This window comes from Planococcus citri, chromosome 2 (assembly GCF_950023065.1).
Source record: "Planococcus citri chromosome 2, ihPlaCitr1.1, whole genome shotgun sequence".
Taxonomy (NCBI): domain Eukaryota; kingdom Metazoa; phylum Arthropoda; class Insecta; order Hemiptera; family Pseudococcidae; genus Planococcus; species Planococcus citri.
In genome coordinates this window covers 66,078,935-66,098,349 of record NC_088678.1, presented here as the reverse complement: position 1 = coordinate 66,098,349, position 19,415 = coordinate 66,078,935, and the positions used below count along the sequence as shown (strand labels likewise).

At 33.7% G+C, this 19,415-nt stretch overlaps 2 protein-coding genes and 1 long non-coding RNA gene across 3 annotated transcripts; 1 reads left to right on the top strand and 2 right to left on the bottom strand.

The window, feature by feature from the left end:
* Positions 1 to 2: 2 nt before the first annotated feature.
* On the bottom strand, positions 3 to 7,424 carry LOC135837163 (sialin-like). Its single transcript, XM_065352348.1, has 10 exons — positions 7,202 to 7,424; positions 6,915 to 7,095; positions 6,268 to 6,498; positions 5,997 to 6,171; positions 1,252 to 1,418; positions 1,008 to 1,137; positions 772 to 905; positions 548 to 690; positions 344 to 464; positions 3 to 256 (listed from the first exon to the last, which is right to left on the bottom strand). The coding sequence occupies exons 1-10, from the start codon at positions 7,276 to 7,278 to the stop codon at positions 77 to 79; spliced, it is 1,539 nt and encodes a 512-aa protein (XP_065208420.1). The 5' UTR covers positions 7,279 to 7,424; the 3' UTR covers positions 3 to 76.
* A 47-nt stretch (positions 7,425 to 7,471) lies between these two features.
* Positions 7,472 to 13,887, bottom strand: LOC135837176 (vesicular glutamate transporter 3-like). The gene is made up of 8 exons (XM_065352367.1): positions 13,716 to 13,887; positions 13,038 to 13,612; positions 12,801 to 12,955; positions 12,568 to 12,688; positions 8,294 to 8,427; positions 8,073 to 8,215; positions 7,858 to 7,978; positions 7,472 to 7,749 (listed from the first exon to the last, which is right to left on the bottom strand). Exons 1-8 carry the CDS (start codon positions 13,790 to 13,792, stop codon positions 7,639 to 7,641), a joined length of 1,437 nt encoding a protein of 478 aa, XP_065208439.1. The 5' UTR covers positions 13,793 to 13,887; the 3' UTR covers positions 7,472 to 7,638.
* A 3,249-nt stretch (positions 13,888 to 17,136) lies between these two features.
* On the top strand, positions 17,137 to 18,246 carry LOC135837158 (uncharacterized). Its single transcript, XR_010557147.1, has 2 exons — positions 17,137 to 17,612; positions 17,694 to 18,246. It is a non-coding gene; the product is annotated as an uncharacterized LOC135837158 (long non-coding RNA).
* Positions 18,247 to 19,415: the final 1,169 nt, after the last annotated feature.

Sequence of the window (19,415 nt, the reverse complement as noted above, 5' to 3'; positions counted from 1 at the left end):
CGAAAAATTTAATATAAATTTATTAGACAGGTACAAAATACTAAACAGGCGTAGTTTTTCAGATTTGAAAAAAAATTCAACAACCAATCGCACCATTCGTTCGCAAACTTTTATCAGTTAGAGAATTGGCTTCCTTCAAAGGCGGTGACAAAGACCACTTCTGAGCATCGCTAGATCCAAACATCAGGACCATTAAGTTACCGAATATCGCGATACCGGCTGCCAAAATGAAAGAGTTGTTCCATTCTTGAAAAGTCTGTGAGAAATTAAACCATATTAGTAAACTGATTTGAAAAAAAAAAAAAAAAAAAAAAAAACATTAAGAGTAGGTATTGAAACTCACGTGATTTGGGGTCATGATTCCTGAAACAGTTTGAACCAAAACTGCACCCAAAGAAAAGAAATTCGTACAGAAGCTGGAAACATGGCTGACATGATTGGGAGCAAGGCTGACCGTCATAATTCTGAAAAAATAATAATTCTTCAGTAGTAATGCCAATTAAGAAAATAAGCAGTAGGTAATTATGTCATCGTTATCGATCCTTACGATATAATTAATGGAGCACATGGAGTGAAAATTTGAATCGAAACGAAAAAAGCTAGTATTGTGGTCAGATCAGTGACATATGTAATCGCTATGAAGAAAACCACGCTTGAGATGTAAGCTATACTGAGCAATGTTTTATGAATCTAGGTAAAATACGTAGAAGATACACTATATTAAATCCATGTTTATGAAATAGATACGAAAAAGTTACTTGACTAAATTACCGTTGCTGTTGTAACATTACTATGATTTTTCCAATAATCCATCAAGGCTCCTGTGATGGGGAACATGAATATATACACAGCATTAGGGATGAAAGATATGTACCCAATTTCATCGCTGTTCTTTCCTGTGACATCTGAACACAAAAGGCAATGACGTATTAGTGACATGAAATCATGAAATTTTGAGGGTATCATTCTTCAAAATAAAGGTCTAAGTATTTGCATCGATCTCTTACCTTTGAAATATGAAGGTAAACAAGCCGATATCACCGAAGCTATCCACATGTAAGTGAATATGAGTGTGAAAAGGGCCCAAATCGGTCCCGAAGTCAAAAGAAGTTTGAATACACTGAGAATTTGGAATAGCTAAGGAAAAGGATAAAATGGTTTTAAAAAATAGCACAATTCTGCTTATAAAATGATACAAATGTCACAATAGGTAAGATAGATAGGTAATTATGCGTCTACTGGAAGTCTTACCTTTTCTTTCATGGTGCTAGTGTTGTTATGTTTTTCAGGTGTCAATGAAGTAACCTCGGTTTCTCGAAGGATATACGCGACTTCAGCTTTTGAAATGTTACTATCTTGGCTAGGATGATTTTTTACCAAAATTAGGAAACATATAGATACAAGGACGGACTTAAGGCCTGTTCGAAAATTATTTTTGTAATTGATTTATTTTCAAAAAATCAATTTTGACTACAATAGATATCTTAGGTACCTACTACCTACGTAGTTACTTACTAGGTAGGATGAGATGGATTGGAAGTCAAAATATGGTTGGTTGATTATGCAATTCAAATGCAGATGCATTGTTTGTTTTGAGTGGTTTGAATAAGGTAAACTTTGAAAATCTCAACTATGATGAAATAATGGGAAATTAATTTTTTTGACAAATTTTTAAAAATTCAATTTGGATCAAAAATGAGAAAAAAATGGGGGTAAAGTATCCTTTCCAAGGAAAGTTTGCAATCATCGATACGTTTAGTACAGGAGAATTAGACATTGAGGTCGGAAAAATTCCTATCAAAGGGGACTTTTTTCTAAAACGTGTAGAATACCACCCTAAACAACATACTAAAAGTCCCCATCGCTAGGGGTGGTGCTAACCCCAGGAGGGGGGTGAGACCTCCCCCAATTTCAGTTTTTCGCCATTTTCTCCTCCGCATTGCATTTTAACGAAAAATGTGTAGTTAGGTAAAAAAATCTACGTCAAATTTCCGATCTAATGATGTATCAACTTTCCTTGTATGTTCAAGGGGGGTGGAACTACAACCATTCAAAAAAGGGGGGTTCCCTGTAAAATGCATAAAGGCTGTAGGCGCCTAAGAGGGGTGAAATGGTCCCCGAAAGCGTTCGAGTTGATATTAGCATAAAAGGTGGGTACCATAGAGAAACCTCCGCGCAAAAAATTTCAGGTCCACACCCCCTCCTTTTTTTGGGGAACCCCCCTTTTCTGAAATTTCAATAACACTTTTCTCAGTCCCATTTCAACCGATTTTGAAAATTTTTCAGTATGTTATGTATATCCTTAGTAGGTATCCCCATAAAAATTTTCAGCCCCCTCCCCTCATATTTACCCCTCAAAATGATGTAGAAATGTGTCTCAGGGAGGGTGGGGGTAAAATGGGAATTTTGGGGGAAATAACTAAATATCAATGAGTAGGGTGTCGTTTTCATATGATTTGATCCCGCTGAACACGAATATGACGTCAGATTTTTTGCTACCCTCATCTAGCTCTCTCCAGAGCACGTGGCCCCTTCATTTTTTACTATTGTTGAAAAGCATAAAATAAGTTGAAAAACGCTATTTTCAGGGGTAAATGTGAGGGGAGGGGGCTGAAAATTTTTATGGGGATACCTACTAAGGATATACATAACATACTGAAAAATTTTCAAAATCGGTTGAAATGGGACTGAGAAAAGTGTTATTGAAATTTCAGAAAAGGGGGGTTCCCCAAAAAAAGGAGGGGGTGTGGACCCGAAATTTTTTGCGCGGAGGTTTCTCTATGGTACCCACCTTTTATGCTAATATCAACTCGAACGCTTTCGGGGACCATTTCACCCCTCTTAGGCGCCTACAGCCTTTATGCATTTTACAGGGAACCCCCCTTTTTTGAATGGTTGTAGTTCCACCCCCCTTGAACATACAAGGAAAGTTGATACATCATTAGATCGGAAATTTGACGTAGATTTTTTTACCTAACTACACATTTTTCGTTAAAATGCAATGCGGAGGAGAAAATGGCGAAAAACTGAAATTGGGGGAGGTCTCACCCCCCTCCTGGGGTTAGCACCACCCCTAGCGATGGGGACTTTTAGTATGTTGTTTAGGGCGGTATTCTACACGTTTTAGAAAAAAGTCCCCTTTGATAGGAATTTTTCCGACCTTTGGCTCATTTTATGTCTAATTCTACTGGGCTAGTTGTTTGCTGAAGTTGACTTGATTTCAAATAAAAGTAAGTATAAGTCTGACAAAATATGTATTAGAAAGTCGTTTTTGAAAGTTTGACTTTTACATAATTTAAACGATTCAATGATTTTTTTCCAAGCTCTTAACGAACAGTCAGTTTTATTAATTATTTATCAATCAACATTTTTTCAAAATTTTTAAAAGTCTGACATAATGTCAAGAATTCATCGGATTTTTTTAACCTCGTACAAGTAAAAAAAAAAAAGATCAAAATGTCAGAAATAGGTCACTTTTTCAGTATTTAAACGCCTGTTGTAGGTATGTACTTAATAATGTTGAGAATTCATCGTGGTTTCGTGGTACATATTTTTCAAGTTTTTTAAAGTCAGAAATACTTAATGCGAAGAATTCGAGAATTTTTTTCGTTTTCAAATGTCAGCATCTTAAATTCCAGCATCAAACGGATCTAGGTCTCAAACATTTTGGACCAACCCACCCCCCCCCCCTTCATAAGAAACATATCCACGTCAAAAATTGAAATTTCACCAAATTGACCTAGAAAGCTGAAATTTGGGATACGTTTCGAACTGTTTTGAGCAGTTCTGGAGCCTCCAGAGTACTTTTGAAACTTGGAATTTTTACAAAATTTCACCAAATGAAATTGGACACTGACATGCCGAAATTTACTCTGTACCTTAATTTCAATGTACAAAAATACTGAGTCAACTGGAGGCTCCAAAACGGCTCAAGACTACATGCAATCGACTCGAAATGTCAAAAAATGAGTATAAATTGAAGTTCAAATTTTCATATTATCAAATGCTAGGAAAATGGCGAATTTTTGAGATTTTCAATGATGAAATCGTTGGATAAAAATTTTATAGCTTTGATCTGGAGCACTCAGATTTTGGAAAAATAGTATGTTATCGGTTAATGTGATCACCAACAAGCACAAATCTCGTGGCACCTATAGGTGCCAAAGTTGGGTAATCTAGACAGATTTTATGGCACTGTTTGGAAAACTGGAATTTCCAAATAGTTACTGGAAGCTCTAAAACGACTTGAAACTACCTTCAGTATACTCAGCATGTTGTAATCAAGATGCAGAGTGTATTTTATAGGCTTTCCAATTTTATTTGGTGAAATTTTGTGGAAATTTAAAATTTAATAAAATCTACTATAGAGGCTCCAGAACTCCTCAAACTGGTTCGAAACCGTTTCCAATCAACTTGATGGGTCAAAAATGGGGAAAATTTTGATTTTTTCACTCATTTTTGGCACAAATTTGATTTTCAAAAATCCACCGAAAATGAAAAAATGTGCTTTAGCACCTTAATCTTTGCATGGCTGGTGAAAAATTGTTGCATACATTATCAATCTTTCCCTGCTAATTGTTCGGTTCAAAATTTTTTACCAGTTGGGATACCTACCTTGTCAGATTATCGTAGGTAGCTTGGTACGAAAAATTGTATCTTTCAAAAACTGGATCTGCGACCTCGAGAATTTCTAATTATGAGTTGGGTTCAAAATGAAGTAAAACCATCCTTCAAGCTTCCAGAAGATGAAAAAATGCAAGAGAAAACACCAAAAAACTGCATTCATTGGTTCCAAAAATAAGGGATTGATTTACCCAAATGCAGAAAATTTTTTAGATTAGGTAGTTTTTTTTGAGTTTCGTAATTATTTTGACTTTTCTGGGGGCTGCTGGGTAGAAAATAAGGTTTCATAAAAAATATTACGAGTGGCCTATTTTTTGAAAACTTTGAAACAGCAAAATTTCAGCTTCCTTCCAGACGATAGAGCAGAAATTTTGACCACGATAATTTGATTTCGAATGGCCACTTCACTTGGACTCTTTAAGACTTTTAGTTTATCAAAAATTTGAAGAAAAAAAATTCAAAAACTAAAACTTCTCATATCTACTTTGAGGAGGAGAGGGGAGTTGTCAAAGTTCGGGTTTTTTCAAAACAAAAGGTTGATTAAAATATTATGTTCTTAATAATGTTGAAAAAACAGATTGAAATCAGATGATTTCTCAGTCGATATTTCGCCTCTATCCTCTTCTCCCTCTGCTCTCTTTACGTTTCTAGAAATTCATTCAGAGTCTTGCATTTTTGGAATTTTCTCATCAAAATTCATCAAATGTTTCTACCTTATGTCTCCCTCCCCCCCCAATTAATATCCATTCTTTCAATTTTTAGAGGTTCCTGAAAAATTCCATATTTTTTTTTCAATTCAAGAAATGAAAAAAATATTTAAGAGAATTTCACTCGATGGACATAAATGTGATATTGAAACTTTGAAGGAAAAAAAAGGTTATTTGGTCGTTTGTTAGTTTAATTTTTTGATCTGACCTCGGACCTCCCCTCTGCCTCTTCCTCATTTTTCCTTTTTCGAGAATATTTCCATGTGCATACTACTTACCTATAAAGAAGAATTAAAGGCAAGAATTTGAAATTCTTGAATAAAAATGTTAAGTACCTTTGATTACTTCTGAATTGAATTTTTCAGAATTTTTAAATTTTTAAGCAACTTAAAGTTATAGTTACCTACTTAAAAGATTGGCTATGGTTCAATCAAATGTTGAGAAAATCGAACTCTAAAGACACCGTAGCAAAAATCGAGAAAAAATAAACGAATTAGGTTTCCTTTTTCTAACTCTGCATATCTTGGTGTCAAATTTGACTGAATCGCTTTGGAAAGCTCTATTCGAAACCAATGAGGAAATCTGACCATCATTTTTTATTGCTGTTACCGTATATTTTGACTTCCAGTACCAAATCCCCTTCCATTTTAATTCATCAGTGATCACCTGTGACATAAAATACCATCCGCCATCCCCATGTATGGGCCAGATATCCGCAAAAAGGATACACCAGTGCCACACCAACATTTATTCCATTCATACTATGGGCTATCAGCGTTGATCTCTCCTGCAATGGGAACCACATCGATGCTATGGAAGGAGTACTTGAGTAAAATACTGCCTGTCAAGTGTCGAAAAAATTATTATATACTTGTATGTACCTCATCTGAAGATTTCCATAATGATTTAATGATCAATGCGCCATTATTATATTTACCTCTAAAATACCAGTGAAAAAACGTATCGCTAAGAACACATAGAAACCAAGTTGCAGAGAGACTGGATGCAGGAAAGTTGTAATACCAGCCAAAAGCATACACACACCGGAGCTCGTCGATGCTCCCATTTTATTAATTAAAAATCCATTGGCGAATGCGAGTTGACCTCCGTAGTTGATTATACTCGTAACTACACCGGCGGTTGTTGAATCCCAGTTGAATTCTGCGAGCTAAACAAGTCTCAAATTGACTGAAAAAAATTGTACGTTTTTCTTGGACGACGAGAAGTTGTTTAAAATGTGATTTAATAACACTTTGGGACTCGTTGATAGTGTCATAAATACGTTTGCTTTTCCATAAGGCTGATAAGGGGCTTAAACATGATGAAGGTGATCAATTAGAAGGAATGGGAAGAAGAAGTTGAAGAGAGTAAAAAGCTCACTTGAGCAAATTTTATTGATATTTATTGAGGGTCTGGGTTCGAGGCTCGAGGGCTCAGGTTCTGAATCTTGGTTGGACATTTGTTTCTCAAGATTTTGGAGCCTGATTCCAATCACTGAGACCTTGATACCGATTATTTGATTCAAAAGTTTCGTATTTCTATCCATGAATCCCAAAGCGTCAATAATTATGAAAATCTACTTACTTGCGTAGTGTTTTCATTGCCTTGGATGATTGTTTTATTCGATATCATTTCGACAATAGCGATATTCATATTATTTCTCAGCACTTGGAAATTCACGTAGCAAAGAAATAGCATAATCGTCACGAATAAACGCTTGGAAAATAGTAAAGGAGGTATTTCCAAACTGGGTTGTGGTTCATCTCTGCGAAAGTTAAATCTATTATTAAATTTGATCTCATATACTTCGCACGAATGCGTCAAGGTACCTCCTCACAGATGAGATAAGAATACACAAAATAAATACATACTTGATTTTATCCGCTGTCCTTTCCAAAAGCTCCAAAGCAACCTGTTGATCTTCATCATGGTCCTCTTCGTTCTTCATATCAAACCAATCACTTTCTGTTTTCTCGAAATAATTATTAAAAAATAAGCAACTGATGCAACATGTTTTGCTTCTATATTCGCATGCCTAATAAAATATTGTCGTATAATTTGGGAATTTACAATCACAGCTAGCAGACTGACTAGTGAGATGTAAAATAATTACGTACTGTAGTGCTATCAAAAAGATAAGGCCAACCTTTATAGTTTATTGCCGTATTATATGTACCTACATATGTATTTTACATTCATATCTAAGGTGACCGTGAAACATAATACACGGAAGCTTGTCAGCTTAAATTTTCTTTTCAAATATGTACGAATATCAACTCGATTATTCTACATATATCGATAAGAGCTATTACAAAGACCATTTTTGAGCTTCACTCGATCCGTACAAGACAAATATTAGCGCGCCGACTATCGATACTCCGGCTGTCAGTAGAAACGTATTGTTCCATTCTTGAATAGTCTGATGAGGTGATAAAAATTTATGTTAGTAAACAATGTTCGTAGGAGTCAAAGTTGAAAAGTTTATTTATCCCCACTTGACTGAATTTTTTGAGTAAAGTTCACTTACGTGATTGGTTACGATGAATCCGGTAACGATTAGGGCGACAAATGCGCCGGAGGAGAAAAAAATCGAGCAAAGGCCGCCTACATGACTGGTATGCTTGGGAGCTATATTGACGATGATGAGCCTATGGTGAAACAGGAGAAGAGAAATGTAAGTAAATTGTGAAGTCAAAGTCAAGGAATGAATTTTGAAGTAAATTATGTAGGTATTCAGCTTACGAAAAAACTAATGGTGCAACTGATAAGAAAACTTGAATCGTGATGAAAAGTATCATGGACGTGGTGTAATCTGAAATAAATACAGCTGCTGTGAAAAGTAAACTCGCCGAGATGAACGCTGAGCTGAGCAGTATTTTGTGTATCTGCGAAAAATGGATTTTTTTCAGTTTTGTGTCGAATAATGAAATTAAATGCTGAGGTATCGTGGTCAAGTTAATTACTCGAGTCATGCTAATATCGCTGTGATTTTTCCAATAATCTATCAGTGCTCCGAGTATCGGGAACATGAAGATGTAAACAGCGTTCGGAACTGAAGATAGGTATCCTATTTCGTCTACTTCTTTTTTAGTAACATCTGTAAAATGAACGTGAGTACCAATTTCAGTTGAAATAGGCATTCAAAAGAAAATTTTCTCAGCTACAGGTATGGTATTGCCTCAGGCTCCAGTTCCTCATTTTTTTCAAAAATAGAGGTGAAGTGTCATCTACAAAGAGTCAAAGACAGTTTTGAATTGGATAGCCAAGACAGGTATGACTTTTGTTTTGAAATTGATGATAAAATAAAATGTCATTGATTAGGGATTCCACAACATTTTTTCCAAGTTTAAAAAAGTTTGAAAAAATATTGTCTGAAAATTATTTCAGACAGTTCAACATGATTTTGGTAGGTACCTACTTCATTAATTTTTTTCCTGGTAGTTGAAAGGCCAAATCAAAATTTGAAAGCGTATTTCAATATCTCTCAAAATACATACCAGGACTTGAACATTTTTTTCAAAACTCTTAAAAGTTTCACTTAACGGCGAGAATTTGTCGCAACTTTTTCCATGCACTTAAAATCCAACAAAACGATTGAATGTGATTAGATCTGAGTCTGAACAGACTTAATGTGATAAACACAGAACTCTGAGCTGATTTGATGTCGTGAGATACAAATCCAATCAAGTCTCCTGTATACGATCTGATCAGGCCTGAACATATCTAATCCGATCAAAACTTTGATCTTACCAGATCTGAGCAGATTATGGTCAATTTAAATTGGATTCAGGGTATGCCCGAATCTGATTCAGGGATCTGCTGATCAGATGTGAGATCGCCCATCAGGTTTTTACAAAGTTTTTAAAATAATTAATAAATGGAATGAAATAACGAATTAAATCAAATATCAGATTGGATATAATTGAATAATTGAACTACATTCCCTTTAATATTAAAAATGAATTTGAACATCGACTTGAATCGGATTTGATCAGATCCGGACAGTTCATGGATCCAATTTGACTCGACCAAAATCTAATAAGATCTGGTCCGATCAAAGTTCTGACCGGATTGGATCTGTTCAAACCAAATCACATCCAATAAGACTGGGAAAGATTTGATTGGATTAAGATTGGATCTAACCAAACCTCAATCAGATCTGAATAAATCTTTGCACGATAGATTGATCAAATTAGATCAGATTTGAACATTCCCTGGATTGAATCAGATCTGATGAATTCCAATCAGATTTCGAGTTTCGATAGGATTAGGTTGAGGTATTCAGACCTAATCGGATACACCCATTTTCACCTGAGTTATACTTATTGGATTTACCATTAAATTGTATTAGGTAAAATAATAATAGGTACTTAAATTAAAATTACACAAGTAATTCAATAACTAATTGAACACTGGCGAGAATAATTGGATCTGATCAGATCTATTGATTTAGTCCGAGAAATGTCCGCAGATATGATCATGTTGTGTCTCATCTGGTGTGACCAAATCAAATCCAATTAAGTCAGCTTAATTGAATCTGATCATATCAGGTTTGAACGGATCTGATACCTACGATCAAAACTTTGATCTGACCTAAACTGGTCAAATCTGGTCAAATTAAATCACACCAATAGGGTGGGTCGTCCTCAAAAAAAGTCTGCGAATTTTGACCAAATCGAGCAGAATCCTTCATTTTGAGTTGATAAGTTACTTAGAAAAACTTTTAGCTCCAGAGATACTTCTGGACGGGAGAAATGAGCTCTCAAAGAGGGGACATTTTCGAAAAAAATCGTGGTTTAAGACGTATTTGAAATTCTGCGTTCATCTAAGTATGGTGTTATATCTTCAAAATCTAAGACCACTTTCAAGATTCTATTGAGTGGTTGAAAACTTCCAAATCTCCCAATCGCTTATTTCAAAAAATCAAGAAAAATATTTAAGTATAGTAAAGACTTTAAACATTTTTTCAAGGTGGCAGTAATGACCAAAAAATTGGCACCACTACATTCCAAAATATTTCTCAGTTTCAGGACCGATATCTTTCGATATTTTTGCTAAATTTATGTGAAATATTTGCGAAGAAAAAATTTTCAAAAAACGAATTTATCCAAAAATAAACGATTTGGAAATTTTCAACCGGTCAATAGAACCCTAAAAGTGGTCTTGGATTACGATGGCAATAACATTATAGATCGACGCAGAATTTAAAATACTTTCATTTTTAGACTGGGTAATTTTTCCTAATACAGGTTGGGTATTGACAGGAACGAAAAACCTACGATTTTTTCAAAAATGCACTCTTTCTCTCTTTAAGGGCTCATTTCTCCCCCCCCCCGACTCCTCCTGAGCTGAAAAAATTCATGAGTAACTTTCAACTCAAAATTATGGTCTCACCAGAAACTCTCGTCGAAGTAATTTTACGATTTTTAGTGAATTTTTGAAAATTCAAATTTTCAACAATTTACGTTTTTTCAAAAAAAAAATGAATAGGTATTTGTTTATTAAAAATGATTGGCATTAGTCCTAAAACTAATATAAACTCTCCCTAACCAAATTTCACCATATTTTGGCTACCCTGAAGCCTCCAGAGCGATTTTTGATTTATTTAGAATTTTAAATTTCCTCCAGACGGCGTGAAAATTGATTTGGGCAGTTATAATTCGAATTTTGGCTTATTCTCGACTTATTTCACAAATTTATCTTCGTTTGGGCGAATTTCCAGGTGGACACCTCGCGTTTGTTTTTTGACCAGCATTTTATTTAATGAGGAAAAAATTCAAAAAAATCTGAATTTTTTTGTTCCTTGGGACATTTTTGAAATTTGCACGGATGACTGTTTCTCGTCTAATGAAGCAATCCCCGGAATTCAACTTTCACAATTTTGAGCCATGGTAGAGCCTCCAGTTCGATTTTCCATCTTTCCTTAATTGTAAAATTTTGTCCAGGCATCGTGGAAATTTATTTGTGCTGCTAAAAATCAAGCAATCGAAAATCGCACTAGATACTACAGAATGTTTCGAAATTGTGAAATTCGTATTCGGGAGACTGATTTTAGGTAAAAAACATCCATTACTATGGATTTCGAAAAATTTTAATTTTTAAATTTGCTGGTCAAGAAATGCATTCGAGGTGTACACCTGGAAATCTGCCCAAATGTGGAAAACCCTTTTATTAAACAGGACGAGAAAAAACCATGATTTCTATTTTCACGTCTCTTCTGGAGATATTTCAATTTCAAAATTCTACAGGAATCTAAAAGTGCGTAGGAAGCTCCTAAGTGCCAGAAATGATGAAAATTGGTAAAGGAGAGTTGATAATTAATTTCAAGACTAATTTCAATCGTTTTTACTCATTAAATGAATACTTTTATGCATTTTTTAAAAAAAAAAGCATAAGTTGTCAAAAATGGTTTGAATTTTCATAAATTTCTCGAAATTCAATTTGTAGCTAAAATTTTGCTTATGGAGGCTTCAGACCATGATTCTTCAAAAATCACAATCCTGTACCTACATATGTTTCTTCGTAAGCATTCGATTTAATTTTTACAATGGTCCATTTAATCAAATACATTCAATTCCATATTTTTTCAAGTTCGATAGTAAAATATTGAATTAAATTAGGAAGAAGCATTCACACGTTTTTTACGAATATCATTCAAGGGATGCATCCTATAAAAAAATAATGGTCACCGCATCCAGCAGAAAATGATTGGATCTGACCAGATTCCGACCTTTCATGGATACAATTTGAGCTGCCAGATCTTAAGATCTGATCAGATCTAATCAGAGATCAGAGTTTTGATCGAATTAGATCTACTCGCAGTTTTCTCATAAAATTATGTTAATGTGGAATAGCAGAAAGAAAATACGAGTAATAAAATGTAAGAAGCTGATAAATTGTTGTTTTTGTAAAATAATTTCCAAGCTAGGCATCAAAAATTTGAAAACTGTTCGCAAGTAGAAAATTTTAAACTCTGCAATTTTTTGTTCCATTCATATTTATTTTTTTTTTTGGTAGAATTCTGTCGAAAACAGTGGGGGAAAAATACTAAAATTTAAACCATTTTTTTTTTTTCAAAAATTCTGAACTTCATGTAGCACAACGAAAAGGAATAAAATAATTCTTTGTGAGGGTTTGTTCGATCTGAAATTTTATAACTAGATATACCTCAAAAATACACTTATAGGTAGGTATGTATCAAAATTCAAGAAATGAGTCCATAATATTTATTACGTACCATTGATGTATAAAGGCAAACATGCTCCTAAAATAGTGCTCATCCACATGAAGCAAAACGTGCCTCCATAAAGTGCCCAAAGTGGTCCTGATGTCAGCATATATTTCAATACATGCTTATCCTGTGAAAAAATAAACAGGAGTTTGAATTATTCATCTACTTAAACAGAATTTTCATTACCTTACGTATCTACTAATACTTATTTAAAATATTCATTGGAAAAAGTTGATTACTTTTTTAGAATCTTTATGTTCCATTTTAGGGCTATCTATGTCGTCAGTATCTTCGAGTATGTAAGCGAGTTCTTTTTTAGTGATCCATGTGTCTTGTGAAGGATGATTTCGTACAAGAATCTGCACGAGTAACGCAACAAACAAGGCTATAACACCTGAGTTCCCACCGAAAAAAAAGGCACAGTAATTATTAATAAAATTAAACTTGAAAATTTGTTACGATTGATCATCTCTCACCTGTGACATAAAATACCATTCGCCATCCCCACCTCTTGGCCAAATACCCACAGAAAGGATACGTCACTGCAACGCCGAAATTTGTCCCATTGAATGCAAATGATATCAAAGTAGTTCTCTCCCTCTTCGGGAACCATCGCGAAGAGATGTACGTAGTACTGACGTAAAAACTAGACTCAAATAAACCAGTGAGAAATCGACATGCCAAAAATATGTAAAAATTTTGCTCCAATGCAGCCGAATGTAATATGGTCAAGATACCAGATAGGAACATGCATAAAGAGCAGGTCACGGATCCACCTAATTTGTCGACGATGAATCCACTCATGAATGAGAATAAACTACCATATGAAATTATACTGTTGACTAATGCGACTGTTTTCGAGTCCCAGTCAAATTCAGGACCGAATTGAGTTGCATTGGGGTCGTTGCTGAGCGATTTGTTTGCTATCATGTCAACTATAGCGATGCTCATGTTGTTTCTGAGTATTTGGAAGACTATGTAGCAAAAGAAGAGCACGATTGCGACCAAAAATCGTTTGGAAATTAGCAATGGAGGTGTGTCTGGGATTTGCCTGGAGAATGTAGATGCAAAATGTTTAAGAAGAAGTGGTTTTGTGGAGATTTTTTTTTTGAGATAAATTTATGAATTATTTTAGAAAGTAGGTAGGTACTTACTTTGTATCATTGGTGTCGCTTTCTAGCAGCTGCGAAGTGGTTTTCTGACCTTCGATGTGATTTTCTTCCAGTTCCATGATTCGAACGCTTCGTTTTTTAGTTGGTAAATTTCTTCCTGAATTGAAGCTACATCAACGAATGTAAACACCTACTGATGAAACAACTGTGAAAAATACATCTTTGTATGTAATTTCTCGATGGCAAAGATTTATGATGTTGCGTTATCAGGAAACGTCAGAATAAACCTAGATTTGAAGAATAATTTTTTCATTCTTACCATATGACGATAAGATTATAATGTAGCTTTTATGCCAATTCTGAATAATTTTTGAGCCGGCCCAAAAAGTTACGTAAATGAGGCTGTTTGGAGGCAATTTTTCAAAAAAAAAAAAAAAATGGAAAACAAAAAATTACTTGGATTGTCAAAGCTTTATTTTTCTAGTCCCATTTAATAAGAGTATGTAATGCTAAAGTAGGTAACCTAATCAAACAAATATTTTTGAAGTACCATGCGATCCATCTAGTCGGGGAGCCCACTTAAGGATAAATTGCACCCCCCCCCCCCGGTCGATCCTCCGGTACAACTTTTTTCTTAAAGGGGGAGTCCTAAGCAACATTTCTAGCCCTTGTACTCAAAAAAAAACGTGGCCCTACTTACAAAATGGTGGCCATTTTGATTGACAGGTCAGCTGAAATCGCAGATTTTGCGTTCCAACATAGGACTTGCTCAACATTTTTCAAACTGTACAAAGGTAGATCGAAAGATCAAGCAAAAATTTATCATCTGTCAAAATTTCAAGTGCCAAAGTGCGTTTTTCGATTTTTGGTGAATTTTTGAAAATCAAATTTAGGCCAAAAATGTGGGAAAAAATCAAAATTTTACCAAATTGACCAAGAAAGCTGAAATTTGGGATATAGCATATTTTCGACATGCCAAATCGATTGGAAACTGTTTCAAACCGTTTTGAGCAGTTCTGGAGCCTCCAGTAGATTTTTGAAACTCGTAATTCCCACGAAATTTTACCAAAATGGAGTTGGAAAGCTGAAATTTATTCTGCAAACTAATTTCAATACGCTACGAAGTCAACTGCAGGGGGATTTCAAGTCGTTTTGGAGCCTCCAGCGATTTTTTGAAAATTACTGGAGCCTCCAGTAGATTTTTGAAACTTTAAATGTTCACAAAATTTCATCAAATGGGAGGGGGGGGTGCAATTTATCCTTAAGTGGGCTCCCCGACTAATCAAAATGGGTCGCGATTGGAAAAAATCGAAAACTTTCTATTGAAACATTCTGCCAATCCTCTGACGACTTCAACGGTTTTTTTTTTTTGTGGAAATGTTTCATTCAAAAATCAACCAAATTTAAAGTCACAATTTTTCAAAAATGCTCGAAAAAATTTTGATAGAAGCTTTTGATTTTCTACTAAAATTATAACCCATTTTGATAAGTTAGGGTGCTTTTCAAAAATTTTAAAAATCATGACCGAATTTTGGCTCTAAATTTTTCAAAGGTGCTCAAATAAGTTTTGATGAAAATTTTGATTTTCCTGACGAGTTTTTAATTTATTTTTTTCAAAAATTTCAAGAATCATGTGACCCAAATTTGGGCTTCTGAAATTCTTCAGAAGTATTCGAAAATAGTTTTGCTACAAATTGTTGATTTTCAGTGGAAATTTTAATTCATTTTGATCGGTCTCATGACACTTTTTTTTTTAAAATCCAAAAATTATGACCCAATTTTGAGATCAAAATGCTTCAAAAGTAGTCAAAAAAAGTTTTGATGGGAATTTTGATTTTTCGTCGTTTTTTAAACGTATTTTTTTATCGCCAAGAAAATTTTTCAATTTTTTTTTCGTCCTTACAAAAAACAATTAATAGGTAACTTATTGAAACTGCGGGGCATTTTTTTCATGATCAAAAATTAGGTAATTCGGTTTTTCCAAATCTTAGCAACATTTCAAACTTTTTTTTGTGCCAAAAAATTTGCATTGAACTTTGAAAGTACAATTCTTTTTTTTTCATTTTTTATGCATTGAAATGACTAGAAAAAAATTAGACTTTAAACGTTTTCCATATTTTTTGAATTGTTTTGCTCATATTTGGCAACGTTTTGGGGGTTTTTCCCGAAAATGATGAACCGATTTTAAGCACGGAGGTCTTCAAAATTGGTTAAAAAACTTGTAATAGGAATTCTTGATTTTCCTGTCGAATTTTTGACCCGTTTTAATAGGTCGCATCTCCAAAAATTATGATCCAACTTTTATCTTCAAATTTTTCAAAAGTGCCCAAAAAAAGTTTTGATGGAAATTTTGGATTTTATGCCCGTTTTGATAGATCAAGTGACACCTATTCAAGCCTCCCCCCCAAATCGTGTCTCAATTTCGAGTCCAAAGTTTTTTAAAAGTGCTTGAAACAGTTTTGATAGAAATCCTTGATTTGTTGTCGAAATCTTGACAAATTTTAATTGGTCGCATTATGATACCTTTTTAAAGAATTCCGAAAGTATTATTATCAATTTTTTAGTCTACAGGTCCTCAAAAGTACTCAAAATAGTTTTGATGAAAATTCTGGATTTTCATTCGAAATTTTATCAATTTTGATTTTCAAAAATCCCGTTTGGACTTGTGAAATTCTTTAAAATTGTTCAAAAATTTGTTGGTTTTTCGGTGGAATTTTAATCAATTTTGATCGGTCTTATGAAATTTTTTTCAAAAAATCCGAAAAATTATGAACCAGTTTTGAGATCAAAATGCTTTAAAAGTTTGATTTTTCGTCGTTTTTTAAACATATTTTGATTGGTTGCATGATATCTTTTTCAGAAATACCGAAAATATCATGATCAATATTTTAGTTTACAGGTCCTCATAAGTACTCAAAATAGTTTCGATGAAAATTCTGGATTTTCATTCGAAAGTTTATCCATTTTGATTTTCAAAAATCTAAAGAGTCATGTGATGTGACCCAAGTTTGGGCTTGCAAAATTCTTGAAAAGTTTTGAGAAATATTTTTTTTTCCTACAATTTATTGTTGATTTTCGGTGGAATTCTCGTAAAACTTTTTTCAAAATTTCAAAAATTATTGAGCACAACCACAAATTCTTTAAAAGTGTTCAAGAAATCTATGGCAGAAGCTCGTTTTCGACATTTATCATCTTTTCAGGGCTTTTGCATGACTCACAAAAATGACACGATTTTGAACCTATTTGAAATAACCTAAAAAAAAAAAGAAAAAAAAAGTTCTTACTTTCAAGTGAATATAATGTGACCAATTACCAGCAAACAATTTTTTTTGACTTTCAATGTACTTAGATTTTAAAAATTTGAAATCCTGATGGAAAAGTGATGATACGAATTGGAGGCCCAAAATTTTTCTCACAGTATTTCGAGATCCCCACAACTTTTTTTCGAATCCCATCTCCAATTTTCCAAGTATAAGAGCACATTTGAAAAAAAGAATCATTTTGAAACATTATGTGATCGTGACTCACGTTTTTTTCCTTTGGAATCTCTAGCGAATTTATTTCATTTTTATCTATTCAAAATGCTAATCAAAAAGATAACTTGGAAAAAGATAATCAGATTCATGAAAAGGTATTATCAATTCATAGAACATTTCTCAACATTTTGAAATTACTTACGCTACTCAACAGCGATCTACACAAATAACAGTATCACCTTTTACATGAAATCTTTAAAAAATCGAGTGCAAAATGCGTGTTATTTTTGTGCATTTTTCTATATGCGTATTTGTTCTATGCACCTGGACTTCACCGCTTGATGGTTTTAAATTAAAAATGCCTTTCAGGAGCAACATTCCTAATCCTGCCAAGCCTATCAAACCGATCATTCCTATGGCTAGCATGCAGAACATGAATGGGCTAACGAACAAAGGGAACAAGGTAAATTATTATCCTCGTTAATCTCGATTAGAATAGGTAAATAATTCGTCAATACTCGATCGTAAATGCTTTGTTATTTAGGGAGATACCCGGAAAGAGCCTGTAAGGAATACTCCAAGACCTCAGAAACAAGTTGCCCAATCAACAAAAGAAGTTACTAATATTTTAAATTTCAAGCCGAAAGTAGAAAGCTTGCAAAAGGCTGTGGATGCCAGACTGGATAATATTTTAAAATTAGCGGATGGTAAAAATATTGCAGCTGCGATAGTGAAGCAAAAAATTGAACAGGAGATCAGGGCTAAAGGTTTTGCGGATCAGTTTGCTAGCAGAAATAAAGGATTACTTTTCAAAAATTAAATCGCGATTTGATTTTTAGAATTTTTTGGAATTTAGTGAGTATTATACTTTTTTGGATGATGTAAATATTGTTAATGTTATTTTTTTTTAAATTGTCAAAATGAACTGTTAAAATATTAAGTTGGAATTCGCCATTTTATTGCTGCGCAGCTTTTAATACTTATGCCGAAAGATTTTTTTTTTTGTTTCAATTTTTATATTTTTTTAGATTAAGATTAGCTGTAAGATTTTTGTTTGAAATCAGACACATTGAATAAACTTTTTCGAGTTTAGTTAATTATATCATCATAAACATGTTTTGAGACTCACTGAGAATGAATTTTAAGATCTCATATTCTTACACAGAACTTATACAAAATATGAAAAAATCAAAATTTTACCAAATTGACTCTCGTATAAAACTGAAATTTTTGAGTAGTTTTGGAGCCTCCAGCAGATTTTGAAAAGTTGAAATTTCCACAAAATTTTACACCATTTTCATTTCTGAGTGATAATTGGCTTAAAATCAACTTCAATATTTATGTACAAAATTAATATTGTCTATTTTCAAGACGAAATCGATAAATATTTCACATCAAGTTTTCATGTTTTATCATTTTGGCAAAAAATCGATGAAAAATAGATCCAACTTCTGATTTAAAACTTACTACAATTTTGCAACAATTTTGAATCGATTTTTGACATACATATTTTCATTCGAGCAAAAAATTGATAAAAAATCAATCCAACTTCGAAATGGAAAAAAAGCATCAATTATGATATCACAAATTTAGAATAATTTTGAATCGATTTTCACATAATTTTGCATGACTTGGTGAAAATTGACCTATAACTGACTTCAACTTCTGTATGCATAATTTATGTCTGTAGAGAAAGAAAAATCAACGAACATTTGCAGTCGAATTTAGGTCTTGAGCAAGAAATCGACTTGAAATCAACTAGTAGGTGCTCTAATGTAGGAAGATTTCTCAAAATCATCAAAAAAATGATTAAAAGTATCAGCCGATTTCTACTCGATCAAAACTCGACCTCGAATTGAAAGTCGAGATGGCTTGTCGGGTTGCTGGGCTCATTGAGGTTAGTTTTAGGCATTTTAGAGCCTCCAGCCACATTTTAGAAACTCCATATTTTCAAATAGTGCCACAATAATTTGACCTATTCAATTTTATCTCGTATAAACGTGTTTCTTGCTTATTTTTGTCACGTTATTCGTCGTCTGGAGATAGTTTTAAGCTATTTTAGAGCTCTGGAAATTTTTTGGAAATTCCAGTTTTTCAGAAAATGTCATAAGGGTTGTCGAAATTACCTTGAAAATCTGTTTATGGCAGTTCGAGAACGAGGGTGGGTACTTACCTTTCTTCATCCAACAATTTCACGATTGAGAAAATCCAGAATCTGAAAAACATGGCTTGAGGTGCCAGAACGATTTGAAACTTATTTTCATAC

Coding starts and splice junctions, on each gene's coding strand:
- LOC135837176 (XM_065352367.1), bottom strand. CDS start 13,792: ATGGAACTGGAAGAAAATCACATCGAAGGTCAGAAAACCACTTCGCAG. Junction 12,956..13,037: donor AATGGTATTTTATGTCACAG/GTGAGAGATGAT, acceptor GTGGGAACTCAG/GTGTTATAGCCTTGTTTGTT. Junction 8,216..8,293: donor GCGATATTAGCATGACTCGA/GTAATTAACTTG, acceptor CATTTTTCGCAG/ATACACAAAATACTGCTCAG.
- LOC135837163 (XM_065352348.1), bottom strand. CDS start 7,278: ATGAAGAACGAAGAGGACCATGATGAAGATCAACAGGTTGCTTTGGAG. Junction 1,419..5,996: donor GATGGTATTTTATGTCACAG/GTGATCACTGAT, acceptor ATTTTCGAACAG/GCCTTAAGTCCGTCCTTGTA. Junction 465..547: donor TGTGCTCCATTAATTATATC/GTAAGGATCGAT, acceptor TTATTTTTTCAG/AATTATGACGGTCAGCCTTG.